We start from the raw sequence: 25,161 nt of genomic DNA on the forward strand, positions 1-25,161 counted from the left end.
AAGATAGCTCTATAATTTAGCTAAAGTATATCTTGATCTTCACTCATATTTTTATAGATTAATATAGGATGTGACTGATGTATCTACAGCTGACATAAGGGTGTAATAAATAAATAGCCAAGATAATTGAAAATATATATTTTTTTAAATTAGCACAATGGGAAACTTCATATATTAGTGAAGATCATGTATTTGAACAGTTGGATAGGAACCCTCTATTCACGAGCAAATTTCATTTTGAATTTTAATGCTATATGTTAAACCAAAATTTCATGTCAGAAACGTGGACTGATAAGAATTTTGTGCTCGTTCACCGAAGATATTTCGTTGCTAGTGTCTTCTACGCTTCTCATAAATTCTAACCAACTTGACGCAAATGCACAGTATCAAGACGTAGTTGTCTCGTGAAAAATGTGTTTAATGCAATTTCCTTAAACCATGTTGGGTCCGCTTCAAAGACTTCTCGACCTCAAAAATCACTTTGCTTCCAAAATAAACAACAAACAATCATAGGTTCAAGTTTTCTTAAGGCTAACAGTAACATCAAATCTATATATGATAAGAGAGGGAGAGAGAGAGAGAAAAAAAGCTCTCGATCACCAAGTCTTTTTTATCTTGCTTTGGAGTGTTTATGACTTTTGAGAATATTTGTGAATCCACCGGAACCCTAGCCCTATCTCATTTTTGGTAACCAATACGCAATAATTTGAAATAATGTGAGAGATCAGATCACATCAGATAGTGGTGAAGGGGTACTATATATATCTCACGTACATAATACGCAATAAACCTTTTACAAGCAATAATTTACATTATCTCCCGTTAGGATTTCTGATATGCTTGTAAAGTTTTAACGGTATTAAAAAAAATCTCACTATCCGATTGCATACAATCAAAATTGCATACGATGAAAAAGTAGGAAACAAATTTACTAAAATCCAGATAATCTCGCACAAATCAATCGTTGTAATACAAATTTCATTTCACTGAATACTTTTTAGTTAATGTAATTATCTTAGTCGTATTTTAGATACATATATTCTTAACTATATTGTTCTTCAACTGATTACACTTAGAGAATATGAGGTATATCTAATTTAAAGTTGAAAAGCAATTCAAGCATGTATCTGTTCTGTCTAAAAGAAAACAAAAAGCTGTTGTATATTTCAAACTTCGAACTTCAAAGGGTAAATGAACCTCGTACCGAGAAACCCACTACAAAGCTTATCGACAACCTAGAGAAAAATATAAGTTCAAATATAACAATATATATACTTACAACTTCGAGGAGATTTCCCAGTTCTCGTTGTCTAGACTCTATAGTGTTTATAATCAAATAAGAAAAATCATTCACAACTTATTACACTTTACTTTGACTTTCTGTTAAGAAACTGCAAAGAAACTATTCCAGCTTCACTATGAGCGTGTGTTGTTAATTGTTGGTTAGTACTTGATCTACAGGCTCCATTGATTTATAGCTATTGGGATATTACTGACTATATAATCTTTTAAAAATTTGAACTACGCCTATTTTATGCTACGTATACTACGACTCTGATTATTAACCAGATTTTTAAAAAATTGTAGCATAAAATGTTGTATCCAACGAACAAGTTTAAGAAGATCAAACATTGAAACCAAAATTACTTAACATTGGTACGAAAGAAAAAATTAAGAAAATATTGGGTTTTGCACTTTTACTTATTATTGGGCCCTTGACTCATGTCTATCAGGCTGATTGCAATGGTCGCTTAGCCTCTTTCTGGGCAAATTTATAGGGTTCAACTTGAATCCAATAGGCCTATTGGATACAGAAAAAAAGGGCAGAAGCAACCATACCGAACGCTCATGTGGCATGCGAAGGTGTGACGACTTGGTTTTATTCAAAATTAAGCAATAACAAACAGAGTTTAGTTGACATTTATTTTTTATTTTAATTTTAATTTTATTTATTTTTTAGTTGAGATTTGCGCACATGCATTGAATTTATTGTATGTTAAAAGCTCTTCATGTGATTTCGGTAGCAAACAGTACACTTCATTATCGATCATAAATTTAGGTAGGAATGCATGTTCTAGATATTATTATACTATAGTGTACGTAGGTTGCCACATGTGTCTCTTTTGTCTTTTACCACTGAACTATACAAAATTTCGTTAATATGTAAATGAATGTACCGTTGAATCAATATATGAATAAGTCACTTAAATACTTAAGATATAATAATACAGTGGTTCGAAACCCAAACTTTGCTAACTTGGACTCGGACTCGGGACCGTTCATGCGTAAAAATGATCTTTGTCAATTGTGTCAGTCATAGACAAGAAGAAAGCCTAGGTAGTTGCATAGATTGTACTTAGCTTGAAACCAGACAACATGGTGCCAAAAAAAGTTATTTCTTCATGCGTTGAATCTGACCCTCAAACCATACCAATTTACTTATCGAAAATGTTTTTCCCTACCAAGTTAAAAAAAAAAATATAAGTCCCGTTTACCAGCTAGCTTAGTATTATTTCTGTAACGAAACCAAATTAAAGTAAAGTCTTATTAGGACGATCGCCGGATAGTCTGCCAACTCATAATCTTTAAATTTTTTCCCAAAAATTAAGTCGACCAATAATGAAATTACTAATCATGGTTTTAAATATCTATATAAAAAAACTTCTTGACTACTTTTATTTATTGATATGAGAAGGGCCTTGGTGGGTGTACATCTTAATTTAGGTTAGATGAAGATTAGTTACGGTTAAATGGTTCGGACCAGTTACAATTTAATGGGTTGGTACGATAATTAAAGGAAAAAAGTGGATTGATTTAAGAGTTTGAGTTTGAGTTTGAGTTTGGGATCCACCGTCCTTGCTAATCTTATTTGCACCGTATTTTACCCATTCATTTCAACATATAGGAGGAATGTTTAAACTGTAACATTGATTTTGTTTTTCTAAACTAACTCCAAATTCGTATGCAAGATTTTCTTTCACATAAACCAATATATTGGTTAGATGACAATATACTTTTTCTTGTTACGCATTCCATTTGACTTTATTGATGAACACTATATATTTTTTTTCACATAAACCAAAACATTGGTTAGATATGAATTGGATGTATATATTTTTTTTCCTACAAACTACTTAATAATGTTCCATTTAATTGTGAATATAAAAAGAAATAAGCAAAAGAAACCATCTACCAATCGATCGACAGTGGCGAACCTATACTTTTGTAAAGTTAGCTGAAGTGTTAAGTTACCACATAAATGTACATTATTCTATTCATTAGCTTTGTCCATAGGTGAAGCTCACTATAATGGACTAGTCTCCTGCCAAGGGAAAAAACAAAAGATATTTCTATAGACTTTTTATTATACTAACTTAAAGGGTAAAATACACTAAAAAAAAATACACCAACGATCGAGTTACTTGTTCTTTTCAAATTTTCGAACATTCACTCACAAAAGCTTATCACATACTTGTGTACTTTTTTACTTTTAGATTTTTTTAGATCATAAAGGATTTAACGAATGTATCCTAGTATTTCATGAATAGAATCCTTATAGATCCAGTAACCAATTCGAAGCAAACAGTTGTTCAGTCATAATACTAGCGAATGTAATAGATTATCTATTTATCAAAAGAAATAAATAGATAACTCAATATTGGAGTATTCTTATAAATCGTTAATTTTAGTATTTACCGTGCTGCGCAAAATAAATAAATTTTCTTTTGTTAAAGATCACATGTAGTACAATCATGAAAAGTCATACTGAAACAGAATTGTGTCTATATTAGAAAATACAGAGAAAGATACATACATAAATTTAGTACTAGTACATGTTAATTATGAGAAAGCAACGTATTACATTACTTTGTCTCTAGGTAACAAATTGCGGATTTCTTATTTGGTGGTACCTGCAAAAATGAACCGATTGGAGGACTACATTCAGTATGTACATATTGGTGAATACCTTCCCAAAGTATTACAGAAATTAATGAGTAAGCGAATATTTGTTGAACAAATTGAGCGACATTGATAAAGCAAAAAAACCATTGACTTTGTTTTTTTCTTTAAACTATCGACATTTATGTTCCAGATAGAAAAGAAAAAAACCAGTATACGAGAGTAACTTGTAAATACACGTGATCTTGGGTTTTTAGTTTAGTGGTTTTAACTTTTAACTGCATCATTCATGATTCCCACATATATACTATCCGGTCTGGATATGTTTATACTTTATTCTTTCGGTTAATATATTAACCATATTTTTTATATACAAGTATATATTTTATAACGTTGCTAATTTTTTTTTGTCAACAATAACATGTATTATACAAATTTGAAATGACGTTAGTAACGCAACCATATCAATACCCCCTCAAAACTACTATACAATTGTATATCCATCACATAGCGCCACCTTATTAAGAACTTACTTCAATTATAGTCGTCTGACAATATAGGACTGAAAACCATTATTGCAAAAGTTGTGAATACATGTATTTTAGCGCAAAGTTTATAAAGTTTTTGCCTATTGTACTTTTAACCTTAAATGAACGTTTGAAATATCTACGCCCTTAATTTCACGGTTTCACCACCCGACCCACCGACATTTATTTGGTTTTGGTTATTTGAATTATATAGATTTGACTGACATTCGAAAATGTAAACTGAATTAATCTGGAAGTCAAAAAAGGTGCACCAAGTCAATAGACCTGAGCTTACGACGTGGAATTAAAGCTATGTGACGTCAACGTACACCCAAAGTTCGACGTACAAAACTCGGTTTATAAATCTGTTTGGTGAAAAGAAAAACTCATTGCTAATTTGAGTTGGTACGGTTGACCCAGATTATAACTGTAAGTCTTTAAAATATTAGCACATTTTAATTTGACTCAATATAATGACATGTTTTTAAAATAATTATATTTACATGTATAGTAACATTTTGTTAAAGAATTAACCAATAGATGAAATATTGGATATCCCCTAAACAATAGATGAATTTTCTCTTAAGTTAAATAAGCTTTCTTGTATATGCTATTATCTAAAGCAATTTTTTTCTTTTCTTAACAAGTAGTGTCTATACATATATATGATGTTTAAATAGATAAAAGATATGATAGTTTTAATTTGTATGTAGGTATTAAAACTCAGGCATGATGAGTCCCTATATAGGTCGTCGGGGGAAAAGACAAAAAAAAAGAGAGTCCCCATATGGCATGAAAGCAACATCAGAAATGAAGATACAAGTCGTGTCTTCACTAGAGTCATTCTAATAAAGTAAGGAAGTTGTATTCATAAATAGAGAATAAATATCAATTGATGTTTACGGCCCTCACGGATGTTTGAGAGACAAAGAGTGGGGCTCAAATATCTTAATTACAATAATCGTGAATCCAATTTATTAGATCATCGAAGAAAAGTCGATTTACAAACGAAGGGAAATTTCAAAAATATTAAAGCTCTCTATATAAATAGTTAGTTGGACACGAACCACAGTAAGATCAGAGACTACCTCAGTCTCTATCTATCTCTTCTAATTATTGTCTATGTACGCTAAGAAGAGAGAAACTAAGAACCCTAAATTTTAAATCAGCTTATATCAAGTTTTCTTTTTTTGAAGGAAAGAAAAAGATGGTACATTCGAGGAAGTTCCGAGGTGTCCGCCAGCGACAATGGGGTTCTTGGGTCTCTGAGATTCGCCATCCTCTTTTGTAAGTGTAGGCTCTGTATATACAAATACATATTTTCATGTATAGGTCTACATATTACGTACAATGATTTTTTTTCTTTTTCATATGAAGCTACAATGGTTAAGTATTTATCAAAAATTCAAAACTTATTTGTATATGATTAAATGCAAATAAACTCTATAAAGAAACGTTAAAAAGTCCATTTCAAACTCGATTCATGTGTACGTAGCTAATATTATATGCATATGTTAAGGAGTGAAGTGAATGTAGTGTATTTATACATGTGGGTATGAGATAATCAGGAAGAGAAGAGTTTGGCTTGGAACATTCGAAACGGCAGAAGCGGCTGCAAGAGCTTACGACCAAGCGGCTCTTCTAATGAACGGTCAGAACGCTAAGACCAATTTCCCTGTCGTTAAATCAGAGGAAGGTGCCGATCACGTTAAAGACGTGAACTCTCAGTTAATGTCGCCAAAGTCGTTATCTGAGCTATTGAACGCTAAGCTAAGGAAGAGCTGCAAAGACCTAACGCCGTCGCTGACATGTCTCCGTCTAGACACGGACAGTTCCCACATAGGAGTTTGGCAGAAACGGGCCGGGTCGAAAACGAGTCCGACTTGGGTCATGCGTCTCGAACTTGGGAACATAGCCAACGAAAGTGCGGGGGTTGACTTGGGGTTGAAGAAACAAAACGTTGAGAAACAAGAAGAAGAAGAAGAAGCTATTAGTGATGAGGATCAATTAGCTATGGAGATGATCGAGGAGTTGCTGAACTGGAGTTGACTTTGACTTTGACTTGTTGGATGTCTTGAAAAAAGGAGTTGAGGGTTTTCATTATTTTCCGGATTTTAATATTCTTTAAATGTGAAGGTTCTTTTTATCGGTTTACACATGTAAGAAAATTGTCAAAAATACACGTAAAAAAATTTAATATATATAAACAGACTTGTATTTTTTTGTTTTTTTTTTTAAGTATACGTGCTTGTTGTGCTGATTGATACAAAAGCTTGTTGGATTTGGGTATTCTATTAATATATGTATTTTATTTTGATGTATTTATCGGTCTACTAATCAAAACAAGCTAAATATACCAATATTCCTTTACCTTCTAATATAGTCGTTTTACTTGTGAGTTGTGACTCCGCGGCCGGGGTAAGTTTATCTCCGAATTCAATCATCGTTGTGAATCACTAATACGACAATCCGTTGGATTTATTTCTTCAAACCACATACCATATATACTGGATATTAAATATGGAACCCTCCTTGGTCCAATATTCGTAAGTATGACCAATGAAATCATCCTTAAAAACTAAATAATTGTCTAATAATAATGTAACCTATTTTCTGATGATAATGTAACTAAGTCGACAAAAGATTCAGCTCCTGAACATATATGTTTTCTAAATTGATTGACATTTCATGACTGTTCTGCAACTTGATGAGAGCCATTTTAAAAATAAATCAAAACAAATAAGTGAATAATCAACTCAGAGGCCTTACTGACTTGCTTTCTCACACGTCAAGACTTGAACCTTGAAAGATTCTAAGTAAAATATCATTCTCTTGTACAAAAAAAGGGACAGATCTAAGCAGTACGATTTGGAGAGTATCATGATCTCTTTCTGTCGAGTACAAACGGTCTAAACATATAGAAAAAAAGAAATTTTGTCCTCACAAAAGACTAAAACAGCAACAATCGGAGCAGGGATTGTCGAGAACCTCCATGTGACCCCTTCGAACACCAACAAGGTCGCATATGAAGAGGTTGCTCCTGAGAGACGAAGCCTACTTTAAGAAGGCACTGCATAGAGAAGAAGAAACAACGTCAATGTCAAAACCAGATAAAACCAAGCTTTTGCAATATTGGTAAAGAGTGATTCACACTTACTGTATGTGGAGGTATCAATCTGCTCAGGGAGTTCCTTTATATCAATCTCAAACCTCTCTTGTACCTGTCCACATTCAAATTATTCAAAATTGCTTCATTACTAAAATACCCAACTAAATATTGAGTGCAAGATGGATGGACTTATGAAGATGATCAAACTGTAAACCTGATCAAGAACACCAGAATCTGAAGTTGATGCAACAAAAGTGATAGCTAGACCCTTTGTTCCAAATCTACCAGCTCTCCCAACCTATTTATCATACACAGTACAAAACAGTTACGTTAAAAGAGCCCTTTCAGTGTGATCAATGACAAAAATTTCAGGATTTAATAAATACGAATATTTTACCCTATGAAGATATGTATCTGCAGAATCTGGCATGTCATAGTTGATAACTATATTGACACGCTCAATGTCAATGCCTCTCCCTACCAAATCTGTCGCCACAAGGATCCTCTTGTGTCCTTCCTTGAAGCTTTTGTAGCGAGTCAACCTACACACCATATCATATTAGCCTTCAAGGTTGGTCTCCATTAGGGCTTTAAAAGCAATTAGGAACCATTCATAATAATGTACAAACCTCTCTTCTTGAGACATGCCAGAGTGGATGCATATTGAGGGGAAATTGCATTCTACCAGCAACTTGTTCAGCTCCGCAGCTCTGCTCACGCTCTTCACAAATATGACAACTTGGTTGAAGTCCAACGCATCTAGAAGGTCATTCAGCTTGCGGTTTTTCTCCATCTCGGCCAGTTTGATGAAGTGCTGTTACAGTACGACAGAGAAAAGGCAACTCAATTATGTATCAAGCAACAACCAATATAAACAATACGAAGAACTCACTTCAGTAAAAGTACCTGGACAAGTCCATGAAGAGTCAACTTGGCTTCATCATCAACATATATTTCCATTGGCTGAAAGGAACAGATAGCAGAGTAAAGGGTATTAGCAAGCTTTCCTCAGGCAATGACTTCCACTACAAAAATGAAGACGGATGAAGAACCCCAGAACTGAGATCCTCGTCCATCAGGTTTCCTCTTGAAAGATGTGAATTTTGCAATGAAACATCAATTCTGCTCCGAACATTAAGGCCAATAAAATTGAGCAGGATGAAACCTTGAGGCCTCACAACGCCAGGCTCAAAACCCACCCAGGACTGTTAGCATTGCAGATATATAAAAAAGGAAAAACACAGTGATGATCGTAGAACCCACTGAGCAAAGACATCACTAAACCACAAGCTAGGTTGCATATTCAGAGTCTCCTAATTCTCCAAACCCTAAAAACTACCCAATGTATTATTTGATTGAGACACTGCATCCAGGTATCAATGGCAGGTTTCCCAGGGCAGAAGGTACTCAAATAAACCTACGATCTCCCAGAGAAGGCTAAAAATAATTCAAGATTACAGGACTTGCAAACCGATGTAGTATTGGCTGTGGGACATTACATCTTGCATAAATTTCTTGCAGACTGGGCGTATCTCTTTGCTGAGCGTAGCTGAGAACATCATTACTTGCTTATCGTGAGGAGTCATCTTAAAAATCTCCTGCACATCCCTCCGCATGTCTGATAAAGAAGAGCAAAAAGTGTTAAAACATACCCTTCTTTCAAGGATAGGTAAATTATCTTATACATAGAATGTGAGAAATCAGCATACCAAGTGACTCGAGCATTTTATCACACTCGTCAAGAATAAAATGCCTCACATTCTTCAAAGAGAGATCTTTGTCCCTGGCGAGTGCAAGCACCCTACCAGGTGTACCAACAACAATGTGAGGACATTCATTCTTCAGCAAGTCTTTATGAATTTTGATGTTGACTCCACCATAGAACACCGACACCTTTGTATCAGGAAGATAGGTACTGAATCGCACGAACTCATTGCAGATCTGCAAGTAATTTCAGCATCAAGATATTATAAGNCACATTCTTCAAAGAGAGATCTTTGTCCCTGGCGAGTGCAAGCACCCTACCAGGTGTACCAACAACAATGTGAGGGCATTCATTCTTCAGCAAGTCTTTATGAATTTTGATGTTGACTCCACCATAGAACACCGACACCTTTGTATCAGGAAGATAGGTACTGAATCGCACGAACTCATTGCAGATCTGCAAGTAGTTTCAGCATCAAGATATTATAAGTATGTGACAACTTTGGGACAGACAACAGGCATAACATAACAATTATTAGCCAAGGCCCGAGTTAAGAAAACATAGTGGAATACCTGGTAAGCCAACTCTCTTGTATGGCACAAGACAAGTGCAGAAACCTGGCCAGGAGATGGTTCGATCTGTTGCAGAGTCGAAAGGACAAACACAGCAGTCTTTCCCATACCAGATTTTGCTTGACAGATAACATCCATGCCCAAAATAGCTTGAGGGATACATTCATGTTGCACTGGAGGAGAACCAAAGAAAATTGCACCGAAGAAACCCTTTATAAGTAGATGATAACCTCCATATCTTTTAATTGGTGGCTTTAGCACATGTTAAGCTCACTCCAAATCAATAGATTGAAATAGCGTTTATTACCTGGAAAGAGTAATCACAGAAACGTTAATGGGCATCAAGTAGCATTATAAGACAAAAAAAATAAATATTCAGAACATATGCATCATTGTTTTAACTTGGCGAGGTGATTCAATTTCAATAACCAACAGTAGACTAAAAAAAAACATGCAAAGGAAATTTTTTTGTGTAGGCTCAGAAACAAGAGGAAGAGTGAAAAGTACTTGCCTTCGGATGGATGTTCAAAACCTGAGTCAACAATAGCTCGGAGAAGCTCCGGTTTCAAAAGGAAGTCTCTGAATCCAGAACTGTGTATTCCCACGTACCCTCTGACCCAAAGAAGAACAACAATATTAGATTTCTAAACAAAGGCAAACGACTAATGAAACCTTCACAGCAAACTAGCAGTAATCTCAGAACAACATCAAAAATTAAACATCCACTGTCTCAAAAAAAAAACAGATCTAGGAAAACATAAAAACTCACTTTTTCACGGCTTCGCCGTTAACTTTACTTCCAGAATCTGGGACCTTCTCGTCTTCTTCCTCGTAATCCAAAAGCTCTTCCTCGTAGGCTTCGTTGCCTCTAGCGTCTCCCATACTTCACAAGTTCTACAAACAGAAGAGAAATTTCAGAAAAAGTTCGCAATTCAACGCAAAAATAAAAAAAACCCTAAAATTTGGCGAGAAAGCGTATAGCGTTCTCGAACCCTAAGCGAGTGAATTTGCTAATAATCAATGGAATCTGATGGATTGAGAGCGAGAAGATACCTGAGAACTGAGCAGAGCTATTAGATCGCGAAATCGGATTAGGGTTTCGAAATCTCTGAATGCGAGAGGAACTAGAAAATATCTTAGCTTCGCTAGAGTCAAAGAGACATATATAGTGAAAAAGACTGGATAGGGTTGAAGTTGGTCTAAACTGGGCTTTGTTTCCATGGGCCAAGATTTTTTCCCTAATGGGTTTACGATTACTGGGAACAATAAAGCCTCGCCCACCAAACAGTTCGGTTTTAATCTATGGTTTGGTTAGCACTAAGCAGTGTTCTTAATTTCTATTCTTATCCTCCAGGCTCCAGACCAGGCTGACCGGCTTCCTCTTAGTCAAGTTGACTGGAATAAGGCCGACTTGTAGGCCCATTAAAGTAAAGCCCATTCTCAACCCTATCTAGTCTCCCTATATATACATTTACGTACACCAACGCGGCGCAGATAATTAATTTTCTTCAATCAGAGATTTTGAAACCCTAATCCGATTTCCAGATCCAACAAGCTCTGCTCATTTCTCAGGTAATATCTTCGCTCCAAGTTCACCATCGAGCTTAGTAGACTGCTTATAGTTCGAGAATCCTAGTTCTACAAATCTTAGGTTTCTGTTTTGGATTTGGTATCTTACCCGAAATTTTTGCGCAGCTTGTAGCATTTGCGAAGTATGGGAGACGCTAGAGACAACGAAGCCTACGAGGAGGAGCTTTTGGACTATGAAGAAGAAGACGAGAAGGTCCCAGATTCAGGAAATAAAGTTAACGGCGAAGCCGTGAAAAAGTGAGTTTTGTGTTTTCCTCGATCTGTTTTTTTTTGAGACAGTGGATGTTTAAATTTGGTGTTTCTTGGGTTACTACTTGTTAGCTGTAAGGGTTTGATTAGTCGTTTAACTTTAATATTTGCAATTTCTAAGTTCTTCAATTCTAGAATTACTGGAAGCTTATATAAGATACTCATGTGTTTTTCTTTTTTTGCCAGAGGTTACGTGGGAATACACAGTTCTGGATTCAGAGACTTCCTCCTAAAACCGGAGCTTCTCCGAGCTATCGTTGACTCAGGATTTGAACATCCATCTGAAGGTAATTACAATTATATTCTCACCCTGTTTTGAGTCTTGTTTTGCTTGCTTAATTCTATTATCGGAATACATGGTCTATATCTAGATAAATTACTTCCGCATAAGGTATGTACTTGTTGTCTTATTCATTTAATTTTATGTACTTAGCCTAGTATTGAGAAGATGTGTTGGTTTAAAATATTTGTCCTTTATGTTATATTTGTACTTTATCTTTGTCATGTGCTTATCATCTACCTAAGTCTACTAATTAAAGTTGTTGTGTTTATGAGTTCAGATTCTTTGTTTTTTTCAGTTATAATTTGGTTTTGTTTTCTTTGCCTATTAACGTTTGAATGATTACTTTTTTCCAGGTAATAAACGCTATTTCAATCTATTGAATTTGGACTGAGCTTAGCATGTCGTAAAGCCACCAATTATAAAGATAAGGAGGTTATATTCTACTTCTAAACGGTTCCTTCGGTGCAATTTTCTTTGGTTCTCCACCAGTTCAACATGAATGTATCCCTCAAGCTATCTTGGGCATGGATGTTATTTGCCAAGCAAAATCTGGTATGGGGAAGACTGCTGTGTTTGTGCTGTCTACTCTTCAACAGATTGAACCTTCTCCTGGACAAGTTTCTGCACTTGTCTTGTGCCATACAAGGGAGCTGGCTTACCAGGTATGACCTTTTTTTGTATAACTGAGGTTATTTGCTGTAATAGTTCTGTCTTATGCCCCCAAGTTGTCTAATGCTTATTATGCCTGGATGCTGAAATTTACTTGCAGATCTGCAATGAGTTCGTGCGATTCAGTACCTATCTGCCTGATACAAAGGTTTCGGTGTTCTATGGTGGAGTCAACATTAAAATTCACAAAGACTTGTTGAAGAATGAATGTCCTCACATTGTTGTTGGTACACCTGGTCGTGTGCTTGCACTTGCCAGGGACAAAGATCTCTCTTTGAAAAATGCGAGGCATTTTATTCTTGACGAGTGTGATAAAATGCTCGAGTCACTTGGTATGTTGATTTCTTACATCCTTATTTCATCTTCCTATTCCTGAATAATTGTATTTTTAACACTTTAGTTATTATTTATCAGACATGCGGAGGGATGTGCAGGAGATTTTCAAGATGACTCCTCATGACAAACAAGTAATGATGTTCTCAGCAACTCTCAGCAAAGAGATACGCCCAGTCTGCAAGAAATTTATGCAAGATGTAATGTTCCATGGCCAATTCTCTCTCGCTTTGCAAGTCTTCTAGTTTTGAATTATCTTTAGCCTTCTTTGGGAGATCATGCCATTATTTAAGCATCTTCTGCGTTAGAAAAGCTGCAACTGATCCTTGGATGAGTCTCAATCCAATAATGCTTTGGGTAGTTTATAGGGGGGTCGAGAACGGTGGGTGTGAGTCTATAGGTTTGGTGTGGTTAGTGACCTTTGCAGTTTGCACAACAAGATCTTCTTTCATCATTACCTTATCAATTTATTTGCAATTCGGACAGTGCTGGGTATGGGTGTTGTGATGTCTCAAGGTTTCATCTTGCTCGTATGGCCTTTATGTTCCGATCAATATTTGATGGTTAATAGCAAAACTCACATCTTTGAAGAGAACCTGATTGACGAGGATTTCAGTTCAGGGGTTCTTCTTCACCCATCCTCATTTTTGTAGTGGAAGTAATTACCTGCGGAAAGCTTGCTAATGCCATTTACTCGTATATCTGATCCTTACAGCCAATGGAAATATATGTTGATGATGAAGCCAAGTTGACTCTTCATGGACTTGTCCAGGTAACTTTAACTAGTTGAGGTCTTTTGATTATTCTTATTTGTTGATGATTCATACTTATTTGGTTGACTATTTTCTGTCTTACTGTAACAGCACTACATCAAACTGAGCGAGATGGAGAAAAACCGCAAGCTGAATGACCTTCTTGATGCGTTGGACTTTAATCAAGTTGTCATATTTGTGAAGAGCGTGAGCAGAGCTGCGGAGCTGAACAAGTTGCTGGTAGAATGCAATTTCCCCTCAATATGCATCCACTCTGGCATGTCTCAAGAAGAGAGGTTTGTACATTATCTTAAAAATTCAAACTCTTTCCGATTGCTCACAAATCCCTCATGGAGAGACCAACTCTTGAGCCCATTATGATGTGATATGTAGGTTGACCCGATACAAAAGTTTCAAGGAAGGGCACAAGAGGATCCTTGTGGCCACTGACTTGGTGGGAAGAGGCATTGACATTGAGCGTGTCAACATTGTTATCAACTATGACATGCCAGATTCTGCTGATACATATCTTCACAGGGTAAGTATTGTATTTATAGAATCCTGAAATTTATTATTGGTCAAGTATCTCACTGTAAGGGCTTTTGTAACGTCACTGATTTGTACTGTCTCGTATAGGTTGGGAGAGCTGGTAGATTTGGAACCAAGGGTCTTGCTATTACATTTGTTGCATCTTCCTCAGACTCAGAGGTTCTTAATCAGGTATGGAGTTTCACGTTGTCATTAAGTCCATTGGAAACTCCCCTTATATTGATTTGGGTTATTTTAGTAATGTATCAATTTTGAATGTGGACAGGTGCAAGATAGGTTTGAGGTTGATATAAAGGAACTCCCTGAGCAGATTGATACCTCCACATATAGTAAGTGTGAAATCTTTTTACCAATTATGCAAAAGTTTGGTTCTGTCTGGTTTTGATACTAATGTTGTTTCTTCTTCTTACTCTTTGTTCAGTGCCGTCATAAACAAGTAGCATCTTCTCTCAGGAAGAACCTCTTCAGATTTCAACCTTGTAGGGGTCATGGGGGTTCACAGCTATCTCTCACTCGTTTGCTGCTGTTGTAGTCTTTTCTATTGTGGACAAGTTTTTCCATATATCTAGACCATTTGTAACTCTTTAAAAATGAGATTCAGCTACTCTCCAAAGCACGCAGTTCAGAGCTGTCCTGTTTTTTGTACAAGAGATTGATATGTTTTAAATCTCAGGGTTTAGTGTTAACTTGGTTACTGTTTCGTTGTTTCTTTAATTAAAATGCAAAACCATTCGCATTGAATGTTGCTAAGGATCCTCTGCGTTAATTTGTCTTTGATGCTTGCCAATGATTAGGTTTCATGTGGTTAGTTTCCATCATTCCATCGTTTTCATTGTGTTCTGTTTGCAATTGTTCATATGTTCCTAAAAATACTGACTTAAACAAAAGAGAATGCAGAACTGAAACCTAGAGGATAGTTTTGTGACTATGCTGACTTTAGCCTTGACAGTGTCGCAGCTCTTCTAAAGGGCATAGTCTTTGAAGTCAGTTTCTTACGGCGGACCAAAGCTGAGTCGACTTCCACAATATGATCTCCAACATTACCTTCTACATGGACTTCTTGAGCTGCATTGGCTTGATCATTTGGTAGATTGGGTGAAACCTTGCGTTGTCTCTCTTGGTATCTTCTAGAGGCCAACATCAGTAAGAGTAGAATTATAGAAACAACAAAGACAATCAGAAATAGTGCTTCAAAGCTATGGTGATCGAGCTGGATTGGTGAATCTGATGTGGTCGAGTCCAGACAATGTTTTTCTCCAAGGAACCACTTGTTCTCTATAGCTCTCATGGTCTCTCCCTCTGTTAAGTTCAAGATCTGCCTTGAAATATCTGACACCAATGGAGATCCCAGTGGAAATGCCTGCACGAATCATTGAGAAATTTAATATCACCATTCAAATTCTAACAAGAAAGTAACCAGCTAATTACTTACAAAACCAAAGCCATCAGCCTTAAATGTAGGCTCGATAATGGAATACTCTGAGCAGTATTTAGCCATGAAAAGCTTGATATAAGCAACTTCATCAAACGCAGCATCAATCCCGCCGTTGCTGCTCTTGTTAAGAAAGAGTTCACGCATTTCTTCAGGAGAATTATACGTCTTCAACCTAGATTCATCGAAACGCATTTGTTTCAGCCTTTCGAATGTAAAAGAACCAGTCTGATATCCAATGTTTACTCCGCTTTTCCTCAGGTCATCCATGTGTCTCACTGTTGGTCGAAGCTCTTGAACCGTCAGCATAGATGTCAGTGTTGCTGTGTAGCTCTGAGTTAGAATTAGCAACACAAAGCACCAAACCACAACAAGAACCCTTGTGAAAAAGCTCTCTGATGGCCTCCCTGTAAATTAAAACGTGGTTATCACTTAACAGTTTTGTTGTTTCAAAGATTTTTAAGTAACTGGTAATGAATTAGAAGCTGAAGTTGTGTGTGACAAAAAAGACTCACTGTGTGCGAAAAAGAGAGTGGAAAATGAGAAGTAGAACACATTAGATATTTTATCAATTATCCTCTGTTTCTTGAAGTCCTCATCTGCTTGGAACTCAAAAATCCAAACCATGATTCCAATGTAGATGAAAGAAGCAGCAGTGATCAACCAGAGCTCCATTGTTAAAGGCTTCAAAAAGACCCATTCTCCTTTTTGTTTCCCATCCTTGACCGGTACCACAAATACAACACCAGTCTCCGAATACGGCAAAGCGAAATCGACATAATGCGATCGATTAGCCAGGATTGTTGTATCACCTACAGCTCCATCAAACACCTGTTAACATCATTTGAAAAATATTGAACATTTTAGCTTTATACTGAATTTGAGTCTTATCCACCGTAGACGCCTTAACTAACAAGAAAGCCTAACATTTTACAGGTTTTTCATATAAAAAAAGAATTGGTTATCTTCAAAGGTATATCATGTAACATACCCCAAGAAACACATTATGAACCATTTCATCGTAACTCCCACGAGGTTTTCCATCAGGAGTTTCAAAGGGTATGTACTCATAGGAGACAGCATATGGCATTTGTCTCATCACCATGTCGAAAACATCTATGCAAAACCCAGTGACCACTGGTACATTAGTGTTTTCATCCTTTGTTACCTTGACAAAATTGTTGAAACCATCCTTCTTTGGAACTGCTATTCTCAACTTCTTTGCGTTTGTTGGGAATTCCCATCCTTTAGGCACAAAAGTAGTGTCCCCAGGCCATATAATAGGTCTAAGGCGACGCGAGCTGTGTGCTTTTTGATCCACTTGTAGGCTCTTCAACAATCCTACTTTTGATTTCCAAAAGCCAACAGTTCTTTCTCCAGTTTCCTCTATATTGATTATCTTGAAAGTCTTTGGCTCTAGCTTTCCGGTCTTTAGTTGAAATCTCCCAGCAACACCTTTGAAAGTGACTGTTGACAACGCTTGAAGAAGCTTGGGACCAGAGAGAGACACGCCGAGATCATCAAGATCAGTGCCTATATCTTCTCTAGAAGTGTTTGTTTTGGTCTTATTGAAACTCATGTTTACGTTACTGATTTCTTCAACGGACATTAGTGCTGTGGCTGCATCATAAGCCCAACATGCAAAATTGTTTAGCTCTTCTCTTCCAAATCTTTTTTGCCAACGAGCTTCAAGATACATTAGCTCTTTTGACCCTGCAAAATATGTCTTGACGCCCAAGACACCATGCATATTCTCCAAGCTTGATTCTCCCATTACACTCATGAGATCAGCTATTCCATTGGTAACAATCCATACATATCCTTTATTCATCATACCAATCTCTTTGGCTATCGCAAAAAGCCTTGATCCGAGATCAGGTAGCATGTGCACGATAAACACCCTAGTGGGCATGGTCATTAGTTTGTAAAGCTCTTTCTTGATTTGATCATCAGAGAAATGTAATGAGATGGCACTTCGGTATCGGATACGAACGTTAATCTCTTGAAAAGCGTCGACTAAGTAAGGAAGAATACCTTCTCCGAACTCATTGTCCGCGTAGATAGGTACAACTTCTCTCCATCTAAATGACTCTATGATGGCACTAATAGCATGGACTTGAGACGAATCGTCGTGTGTGGCTCTAATGAAATATGGACTACGGAGGGAATCAAGAAGAGGGCTTGTTGCAGAGAATGAAATGATTGGAACTTTAGTTTGATTTCCTAGGTTGATTAAAAAAGGAGCTTGCATTGATGTCCCTGGTCCTATAATGGCCACCACTTCCCTCTTCTTTATCAAGTATAAAGCTACAAAGTTAAAGTTGCATTATTAAAAGGTGTAGTGAACTCAGTTAAATAAAAAATCAGGTTTTTTAAAAGTTTAGTTAAGTGAGCAAAGCAAAACTGATCAGTTGAAATTGTGTTCCGATCCATTTCGGTCAATGTTTGCATATACCATACTTCGTGTTGGTGTTCGTTGACTTCAATTAAAAAACTGTAAGTACCAGTATGAGGTGCACAAATTATATGGATCTGAGATTTTGATCCAGAATCCACTCCAGTTTCCATTTACTAAAATTATTCTTATATCATCAATTAAAGAAAATGTTTTATTTTGATTAGAACATTTTAGAGGTATATTATATTATAATTTCATATTTAAATCTTATTTTTACTTTCTTGTATTTCACGAAACATATAAAGATTTGATTGCTGTCATCACTTCCAAAAGACAAGGACTTTTCAGATTTATAAGAAAAACTAGACATAGTTTTGACTATTGTATAGAAGGAAACACTTCTTTCCATATCATTAGGATTGTTCATATCGAAGTATAGCATAACAACATATTGTAATAAAATTTAATGTGTGGAAGATCGAGTACCTGAAGCGGCAGCACCAACAACAGTTTGTTTTGAGTCTCGGATGTTGAGGACAATCCTTGTCTTGAAGCTATCATGAGTATTATAGAATTCCGACAGAGACATTTCGATAGCTCGCAAGCTCAAATCTGATAATGTCACATTACTGCCAATAACAACCCCCACTTTAACTTGTAAAGCTTCATTTTGAGATCTCCCGAGTGATAATACTAATAAGATGAGAAAAATGAAAAGCTGTAAAGGAAGAAACCGAGACACGAGATGATGGAAGAAAAACATAGCTTTGCTGATCTGATAGCTTACAAGAGGAGGAGATAGGACGGGCCAAGTAAAGGATAGTTTTGACTGTTTGAAGAAGAGAACCAAGAAAGTCAAATAAAGTGTCGGAATTTGCAAGTAGGCTATTGAATTTATTTATTTAATACATACCTTAGAGATAATTATTAGTAGGAAAATGATGTAGAGAAGAAGACTTGTTTCGGTCATTTTGGATTTGGACAGTTAACGCGCTACACCCATATGAGAGGACAAGACGTGGTCTTCCAAAAACATACACTATTTCATATCATTCACACAATTTCATACTCTCAAAACTATGAAGTAACTAGTACTGTGAACCATACGTCGAAGTCCAGGCTATGAATTCAAATCCGTGTAACCTACAACATTTATATGTATGTGAATGTGAACAGGTTTTGTGTATATAATGTTTATTAACATCAGAAAAAATAATTGCGACAAGAGCTTTATGTGTTCATTCATGTTCACTCGTCACTTCAATATGCCAATACATTCACCGAATATCTACATACCCACCCACTATATAATTCGTTTACCAGAGAATATATATTTTGGCTTAAGAACTTGTAAATTGGTGAATATAATTGTTGAAAATTTTAATTATTTTTCACCAGTTCGGATAACATAAATTGTAATGATTGATGTTTAAAACAAAAGATAAATAAAATAATATAGATAGTTTTAAAAAGTTTCAAAATTATCCAGAAATATATCTACAAATTTATATAACCAATCAGAAAGTTTGAAAATATATTTTTTCTAATTAGATAAAGAAAAGAGGATATGATAAAAAAAGGAAATGACATCTTAAAATGGGTAAAATATAGTAGACAATAAATATAATTTCTAGTATGTCTAAATATAAAGACATTACATTATACAGTACATAAAATGAATTGAGACGTGACAGATTCCCATTGACCACCTTAATTAAGAAAACTTACGTGTCTAATTACTGTATAGTTAATACCAAATATTTTTCGCCATCGAGCTTCAACATACATTCATTAGCTCTTTTGACCCTGCAAAATATGTCTTGACGCCCAAGACACCATGCATATTCTCCAAGCTTGATTCGCCCATTAAACTCATGAGATCAGCTATACCATTTGTAACAATCCATACATATCCTTTATTCATTATACCAAATTACCAATATCTTTGTCTATGGTTATTTTAGGATACAATTTTTTTTTTTTGTTTATAGGCACGCCGGAAGTAAAACCGTAACAGTAACGAAGATTTTCCGTTTTCTTAGATTTCACCAAGAAAATTTGTTTAAAATATATTCGGCACATTCAAAAGGACCATGATCAGAGCCTATGCGGATTTAATCCTCGACGGCAGCGCAATTCTTCCGAAGGGTATACTCTTTGAAGTCGTCAAATGTCTACGATGAAACAAAGCTGGGTCTCCCACAATAGTATTTCGATCTCCGACATTACTACCTTCATCATTCAGAAGCTGATCTTGAGCATCTGGTGCATCGGCTTGGCCTTGGTTCATTGCAGGTGGCTCATGGACTTGATCTTCACTTGGCAGACTTGTTGGAGTCCTGATCTCATCATTACTTGGGGGACTAGTTGGTGTCCGCATGTCATCATCATCTCTTGGCGGAGAGTTCATATCGGCGGGTTGTCTTTCTTGGTATCTTCTAGAAGCCAACATGCCTAAGAGTAAAAGCATAGAAACAACAGCGACGATCAGAAATAGGGCTTCAAAGCTGTGGTGATCGAGCTGGATTGGTGAATCCGATGTGGTTGAGTCCAGACATCGTTTTTCATTAAGCAACCACTTGTTCTCTATAGCTTTCATGGTCTCTCCCTCCGTTATGTTCAAGATCTGTTTTGAAATATCTGACACCAACGGAGATCCCAAGGGAAAGGCCTACAGGAAAATATATATATATGGGTTTTTAAAAGCACTTCAAAAATCCTAATTAAGAACAAACTTTATGATTTGAACAGTGGCAATTAATTAGACTGTTTTTGCAGCACGGATAGAATATTCCAAGTCCATCCTCTTGCCACCATTCAAAGCCTAAACAAAAAGTAATCAGATTTAATTACTTACAAATCCAAAGCCATCAGCCTTAAAGGTAGGCTCAATAATGGAATATTCTGAGCAATATTTAGCCATGAAAAGCTTGACATATGCGACTTCGTCGAATGCAGCATCAATACCACCATTGCTGCTCTTTTTAAGAAAAAGTTCACGCATTTCTTCAGGAGAGTTATACGTCTTCAACCTGGATTCATCGAAACGCATTTGTTTCAGCCTTTCGAATGTAAAGGAACCAGTCTGATATCCAATGTTCACTCCGCTCTTCCTCAGATCATCCATGTGTCTCACTGTTGGTCGAAGTTCTTGAACCGTCAGCATCGATGTCAATGTTGCTGTATAGCTCTGAGTCAGAATAAGCACCACAAAGCACCAAACCACAGCAAGAAACCTTGTGAAAACGCTCTCTGATGGCTTCCCTATAAGCAAAATATGGCTTTATCAGGTTCTTACTTCAAAGAGTGTCATGTAATTGGAATGATTAGAAGCTGAAGTTGTGTGTGACCAAAAAAAAAAAAAAACTCACTGTGTGCGAAAAAGAGAGTCGAAAATGAGAAGTAGAACACATCAGATACTTGATCAAGTATCGTCTGTCCCTTAAAATCATCATTTGCTTGATACTCAAAAATCCAAACCATGATTCCAATATAGAGAAAAGCAGCACTTGTGAGAAACCAGAGCTCCTTTGTTAGAGGCTTCAAGAAGACCCATTCTCCTTTTTCTCTCTCATCCTTGACCGGCACCACGACTACAATACCAGTCTCCGAGTATGGCAATGCGAAATCGACATAATGCGACCGATTAGCTAAGATTGTGGTATCCCCTACTGCTCCATCAAACTCCTGTCAAGAAAGAGAAAAAGAAAAAACAAACATTTTAGTCTCATCCAGCGTTGTCATACTTTCTACAGGTCACATGATGTCTCTTGATTTCGGCTAATAATTTACATTTACCAAAAAAAAATAGAAAGAAAATGTTGACAAAAAAAAAAAAATAGAAAGAAAACGAAAAAAAAAAAATGGTTTCCTCAAAGGTTTAGGGATCAATGTAACTTACCCCAAGAAACACATTATAAATCATTTCGTCGTAACTTCCACGAGATTTTCCATCAGGGGTTTCAAAGGGGATGTACTCATAGGGGACAGCATATGGCATTTGTCTCATTACGTTGTCGAAAACATCTATGCAAAAGCCGGTGATTGTTAGAGCATTAGTGTTTTCATCCTTTGTTACCTTGACAAAATTGTTGAAACCATCCTTCTTTGGAACTGCTATTCGCAGCTTCTTTGCATTTGTTGGCAATTCCCATCCTTTGGGTACAAAAGTAGTGTCCCCCGGCCATGTTATCGTTCTTAGGCTGTCTGATATTTTAATTCCTGTTTGATTCACTCTTAGGCTCTTCACTAATCCTACTTCTGATCGCCAAAAGCCAACAGTTCTTTCTCCAGTTTCCTCTATATTGATTATCTTGAAAGTCTTGGCCTCTAGTTTTCCGTTTTTCAGCTGAAATCTCCCGGCAACACCTTTGAAACTGACTGTTGTCAATGCTTGAAGAAGCTTGGGACCAGAGAGAGCAACGTGGAGATCATCAAGGTCAGTGCCTATATCTTCTCTTGAAGTGTTTATTTTGGTCTTATTGAAACTTATGTTTACGTTACTGATCTCCTCAATGGACATTGCAAGTGCTGTGGCAGCATCATAAGCCCAACATTCAAAATTGTTTAGCTCTTCTCCTCCAAATCTTTTTCGCCAACGAGTAGTAAAATACATTAGCTCTTTTGATCTTGAAAAATATGTCTTGACACCCAAAACACCATGCATATCCTCCAAGCTTGATTCGCCCATTAAACTCATGAGATCAGCTATACCATTTGTAACAATCCATACATATCCTTTACTGATCATTCCAATCTCTTTAGCTATGGAGATTAGCCTCGACCCGAGATCAGGCAACATGTGCACGATAAAAACCCTAGTGGGCATAGTCATTAGTTTGTAAAGCTCTTTCTTGATTCCATCATCAGAGGAATGCAATGATATGGCACTTCGGTATCGGATACGAACGTTGATCTCTTGAAAAGCATCAACTAAGTAAGGAAGAATACCTTCTCCAAACTCATTGTCTACATAAATAGGCACAACTTCTCTCCATCTAAATGACTCTATGATGGCACTAATGGCGTTAACTTGAGATGAGTCGTCGTGTGTGGCTCTGATGAAATATGGACTACGGAGGGAATCGAGAAGCGGGCTTGTTGCAGAGAATGAGATTATGGGAACTTGGGACTGATTTCCCAGATTGATCAAAAATGGAGCTTGCATTGAATTCCCTGGTCCAACAATGGCCACCACTTCCCTCTTCTTTATCAAGTATAAAGCTGCAAAGTTAAAAATTAATATTTCCTATATTATTTGAGAAGTATTGTTTCTCAAAATGTGCTTATATATTAACTCAAACAACATTAAGTTTTTAAAAATATTACAAAAATATCATTACTATAAGAGAATACACATCGGTTCTCCAAAAAATATTTTAGATATAATAATACTGTTTAGTTTAAATTTTGTTTGTTTTTAAAAAATCAACCAATCAGCTTATAACATGTAGTTAGAGAGAGGTCTCAGAGTGTCCGTAAAAGTCTGGGCAGAGACATTTTTAAATTATGTGAGTCTCTAAAAAAAGAGGTGGCAGTCTCTCATTATCTCTCATATGAAACACTTGTTTCACTTTATCCAGAGACTTTCAAAATATAAGATGTTTTAGAGAATTTGATTTGCTTCATAATATAAGATGTTTTCAACTTTTTATGCAACTTTTAGATTAATTATATATTTTTTATTAGTTGTTTTATGCAGTCTTGTTTTTTATTGGTTAAATTTTGTAATAGTATATATTTTTTATTATACATGCTTTTAGCTAAAACATCTTATATTTTGAAACGGAGAAAGTAATATGACTCTTTTAGTCCGAATCACCAAACTCCCAAAAAGTAATGTGGATTTGAGATTTGATCCGGGATCCAAGTCAAAGTGCCTTCAATACATGATATACCTCTATCATGATTTTCAAACTCTATAATATTTTAATTTAAGGTTTACTTCCTTGAATTTCATGTGACAAATATTGCTGGTTTTTGGAACGATCTTCACTTTCAACAACACAGTCACTTCCTAAGACAAGGATCTTTAGATCTATCAAAAAGACAACATAGTTGACAATTATAGCAAGAACTAGTCCTTCGTAAATCATTGGGATTGTTTTTTTTTTTTTGTCGTGCAAATCATTGAGATTGTTTATCTTACTATATGTAAGACTTTGAACCCAACCTGCTGCAACCGGCCCGCTAATTTTTCTAAAAATAAATTTAGTAATTCTATAATATACAAAAAGAATAAAAAAGAATGTTATCAGCAATGAATTGTAATAATATATAATGTAAAATATTTACTTATATAAAACATATTTTTTTATTTTCTTTTTAAACATATTTATTTTATGTTTCGTATGATAGTACTGTATATATATTACTAGTTTAAATGTCATACATGATCGATAAATGTTCACAACGAAAGGTAGGTACCTGAAGCTGCGGCACCAACAACAGTTCGTTTGGAATCTCGGATGTCGAGGACAATCCTTGTCTTGAAGCCATTATGAGTATTATAGAATTCCGACAGAGACATGTTGATAGCTCGTAAGCTCAAATCTGCTAATGTCACATTAGTGTCAAGAACAATTCCCACTTTAACTTGTAAAGCTTCCTTTTGAGGTCTCGCGAGTAATACCAAGAAGATGAGACAAAATGAAAGCCATACTGGAAGAGAACGAGATACAACAAGATGATGGAATAAAGACATAACTAAGATTTCATAATCATAAGAGGAGAGACAAGACAGATAAATAGATAGTTTTGGAGAGACCCATTCCGCGTATTAATTAACTATTGGAATTTGCAAGTGGACTATTTATTTAAAACATACTGGAGAGATAATTATAATTACAAAGATGATGTAGAGAGAGGACTTGTTTTCATCATTTTGGATAATTAACGCGTTACCCAAATGAGGCAAAGACGTGGTCTTCCAAACACATAAAAATAATAATTAAGTGATACACATATAGAATTGGTGTGTTGAACATTTTTATCATTTTGTAAATATTTACAGAATATTTTATCATTATGCAAAACCAAGTGGTAATATATATATATATATATATATATATATATATATATATATAATTAACAA

The 25,161-nt window shown here is 35.9% G+C and overlaps 5 protein-coding genes across 11 annotated transcripts; 2 read left to right on the forward strand and 3 right to left on the reverse strand.

Moving 5' to 3' along the window:
- On the forward strand, positions 5,479 to 6,708 carry LOC104735127 (ethylene-responsive transcription factor SHINE 2-like). Its single transcript, XM_010454853.2, has 2 exons — positions 5,479 to 5,714; positions 5,996 to 6,708. Exons 1-2 carry the CDS (start codon positions 5,635 to 5,637, stop codon positions 6,474 to 6,476), a joined length of 561 nt encoding a protein of 186 aa, XP_010453155.1. The 5' UTR covers positions 5,479 to 5,634; the 3' UTR covers positions 6,477 to 6,708.
- Positions 7,193 to 10,701, reverse strand: LOC104735129 (DEAD-box ATP-dependent RNA helicase 56-like). The gene is made up of 11 exons (XM_010454855.2): positions 10,583 to 10,701; positions 10,325 to 10,425; positions 9,814 to 9,986; positions 9,246 to 9,477; positions 9,036 to 9,154; positions 8,443 to 8,499; positions 8,166 to 8,350; positions 7,934 to 8,078; positions 7,751 to 7,834; positions 7,585 to 7,648; positions 7,193 to 7,497 (listed from the first exon to the last, which is right to left on the reverse strand). The coding sequence occupies exons 1-11, from the start codon at positions 10,693 to 10,695 to the stop codon at positions 7,487 to 7,489; spliced, it is 1,284 nt and encodes a 427-aa protein (XP_010453157.1). The 5' UTR covers positions 10,696 to 10,701; the 3' UTR covers positions 7,193 to 7,486.
- LOC104735131 (DEAD-box ATP-dependent RNA helicase 56) lies at positions 11,303 to 14,991 on the forward strand. The gene is made up of 12 exons (XM_010454859.2): positions 11,303 to 11,385; positions 11,509 to 11,640; positions 11,839 to 11,939; positions 12,425 to 12,597; positions 12,705 to 12,936; positions 13,019 to 13,137; positions 13,653 to 13,709; positions 13,801 to 13,985; positions 14,083 to 14,227; positions 14,326 to 14,409; positions 14,504 to 14,567; positions 14,660 to 14,991. Exons 2-12 carry the CDS (start codon positions 11,528 to 11,530, stop codon positions 14,668 to 14,670), a joined length of 1,284 nt encoding a protein of 427 aa, XP_010453161.1. The 5' UTR covers positions 11,303 to 11,385; positions 11,509 to 11,527; the 3' UTR covers positions 14,671 to 14,991.
- LOC104735130 (glutamate receptor 2.5-like) lies at positions 15,087 to 18,909 on the reverse strand. Of its 3 annotated transcripts, XM_019235093.1 has the most exons (6): positions 18,856 to 18,909; positions 18,555 to 18,761; positions 16,662 to 17,977; positions 16,186 to 16,501; positions 15,671 to 16,077; positions 15,087 to 15,598 (listed from the first exon to the last, which is right to left on the reverse strand). In XM_019235093.1, the coding sequence occupies exons 2-6, from the start codon at positions 18,655 to 18,657 to the stop codon at positions 15,164 to 15,166; spliced, it is 2,577 nt and encodes an 858-aa protein (XP_019090638.1). In that variant the 5' UTR covers positions 18,658 to 18,761; positions 18,856 to 18,909; the 3' UTR covers positions 15,087 to 15,163. The 3 variants fall into 3 exon arrangements, with proteins under 3 accessions (XP_019090638.1, XP_010453159.1, XP_010453158.1); XM_010454857.2 differs by lacking the exon at positions 18,856 to 18,909 and having other exon boundaries at positions 16,839 to 17,977; positions 18,555 to 18,849; XM_010454856.2 differs by lacking the exon at positions 18,856 to 18,909 and having other exon boundaries at positions 18,555 to 18,849.
- Positions 19,993 to 24,771, reverse strand: LOC104735132 (glutamate receptor 2.6-like). 5 transcript variants are annotated; one of them, XM_019234777.1, is made up of 6 exons: positions 24,495 to 24,771; positions 21,970 to 23,291; positions 21,440 to 21,755; positions 20,926 to 21,332; positions 20,454 to 20,739; positions 19,993 to 20,333 (listed from the first exon to the last, which is right to left on the reverse strand). In XM_019234777.1, the coding sequence occupies exons 1-6, from the start codon at positions 24,769 to 24,771 to the stop codon at positions 20,173 to 20,175; spliced, it is 2,769 nt and encodes a 922-aa protein (XP_019090322.1). In that variant the 3' UTR covers positions 19,993 to 20,172. The 5 variants fall into 5 exon arrangements, with proteins under 5 accessions (XP_019090322.1, XP_010453162.1, XP_019090321.1 ...); XM_010454860.1 differs by having other exon boundaries at positions 19,993 to 20,739; positions 20,926 to 21,258; positions 21,549 to 21,755; XM_019234776.1 differs by having other exon boundaries at positions 19,993 to 20,739.

Source organism: Camelina sativa, chromosome 13, assembly GCF_000633955.1.
Source record: "Camelina sativa cultivar DH55 chromosome 13, Cs, whole genome shotgun sequence".
Lineage (NCBI taxonomy): Eukaryota > Viridiplantae > Streptophyta > Magnoliopsida > Brassicales > Brassicaceae > Camelina > Camelina sativa.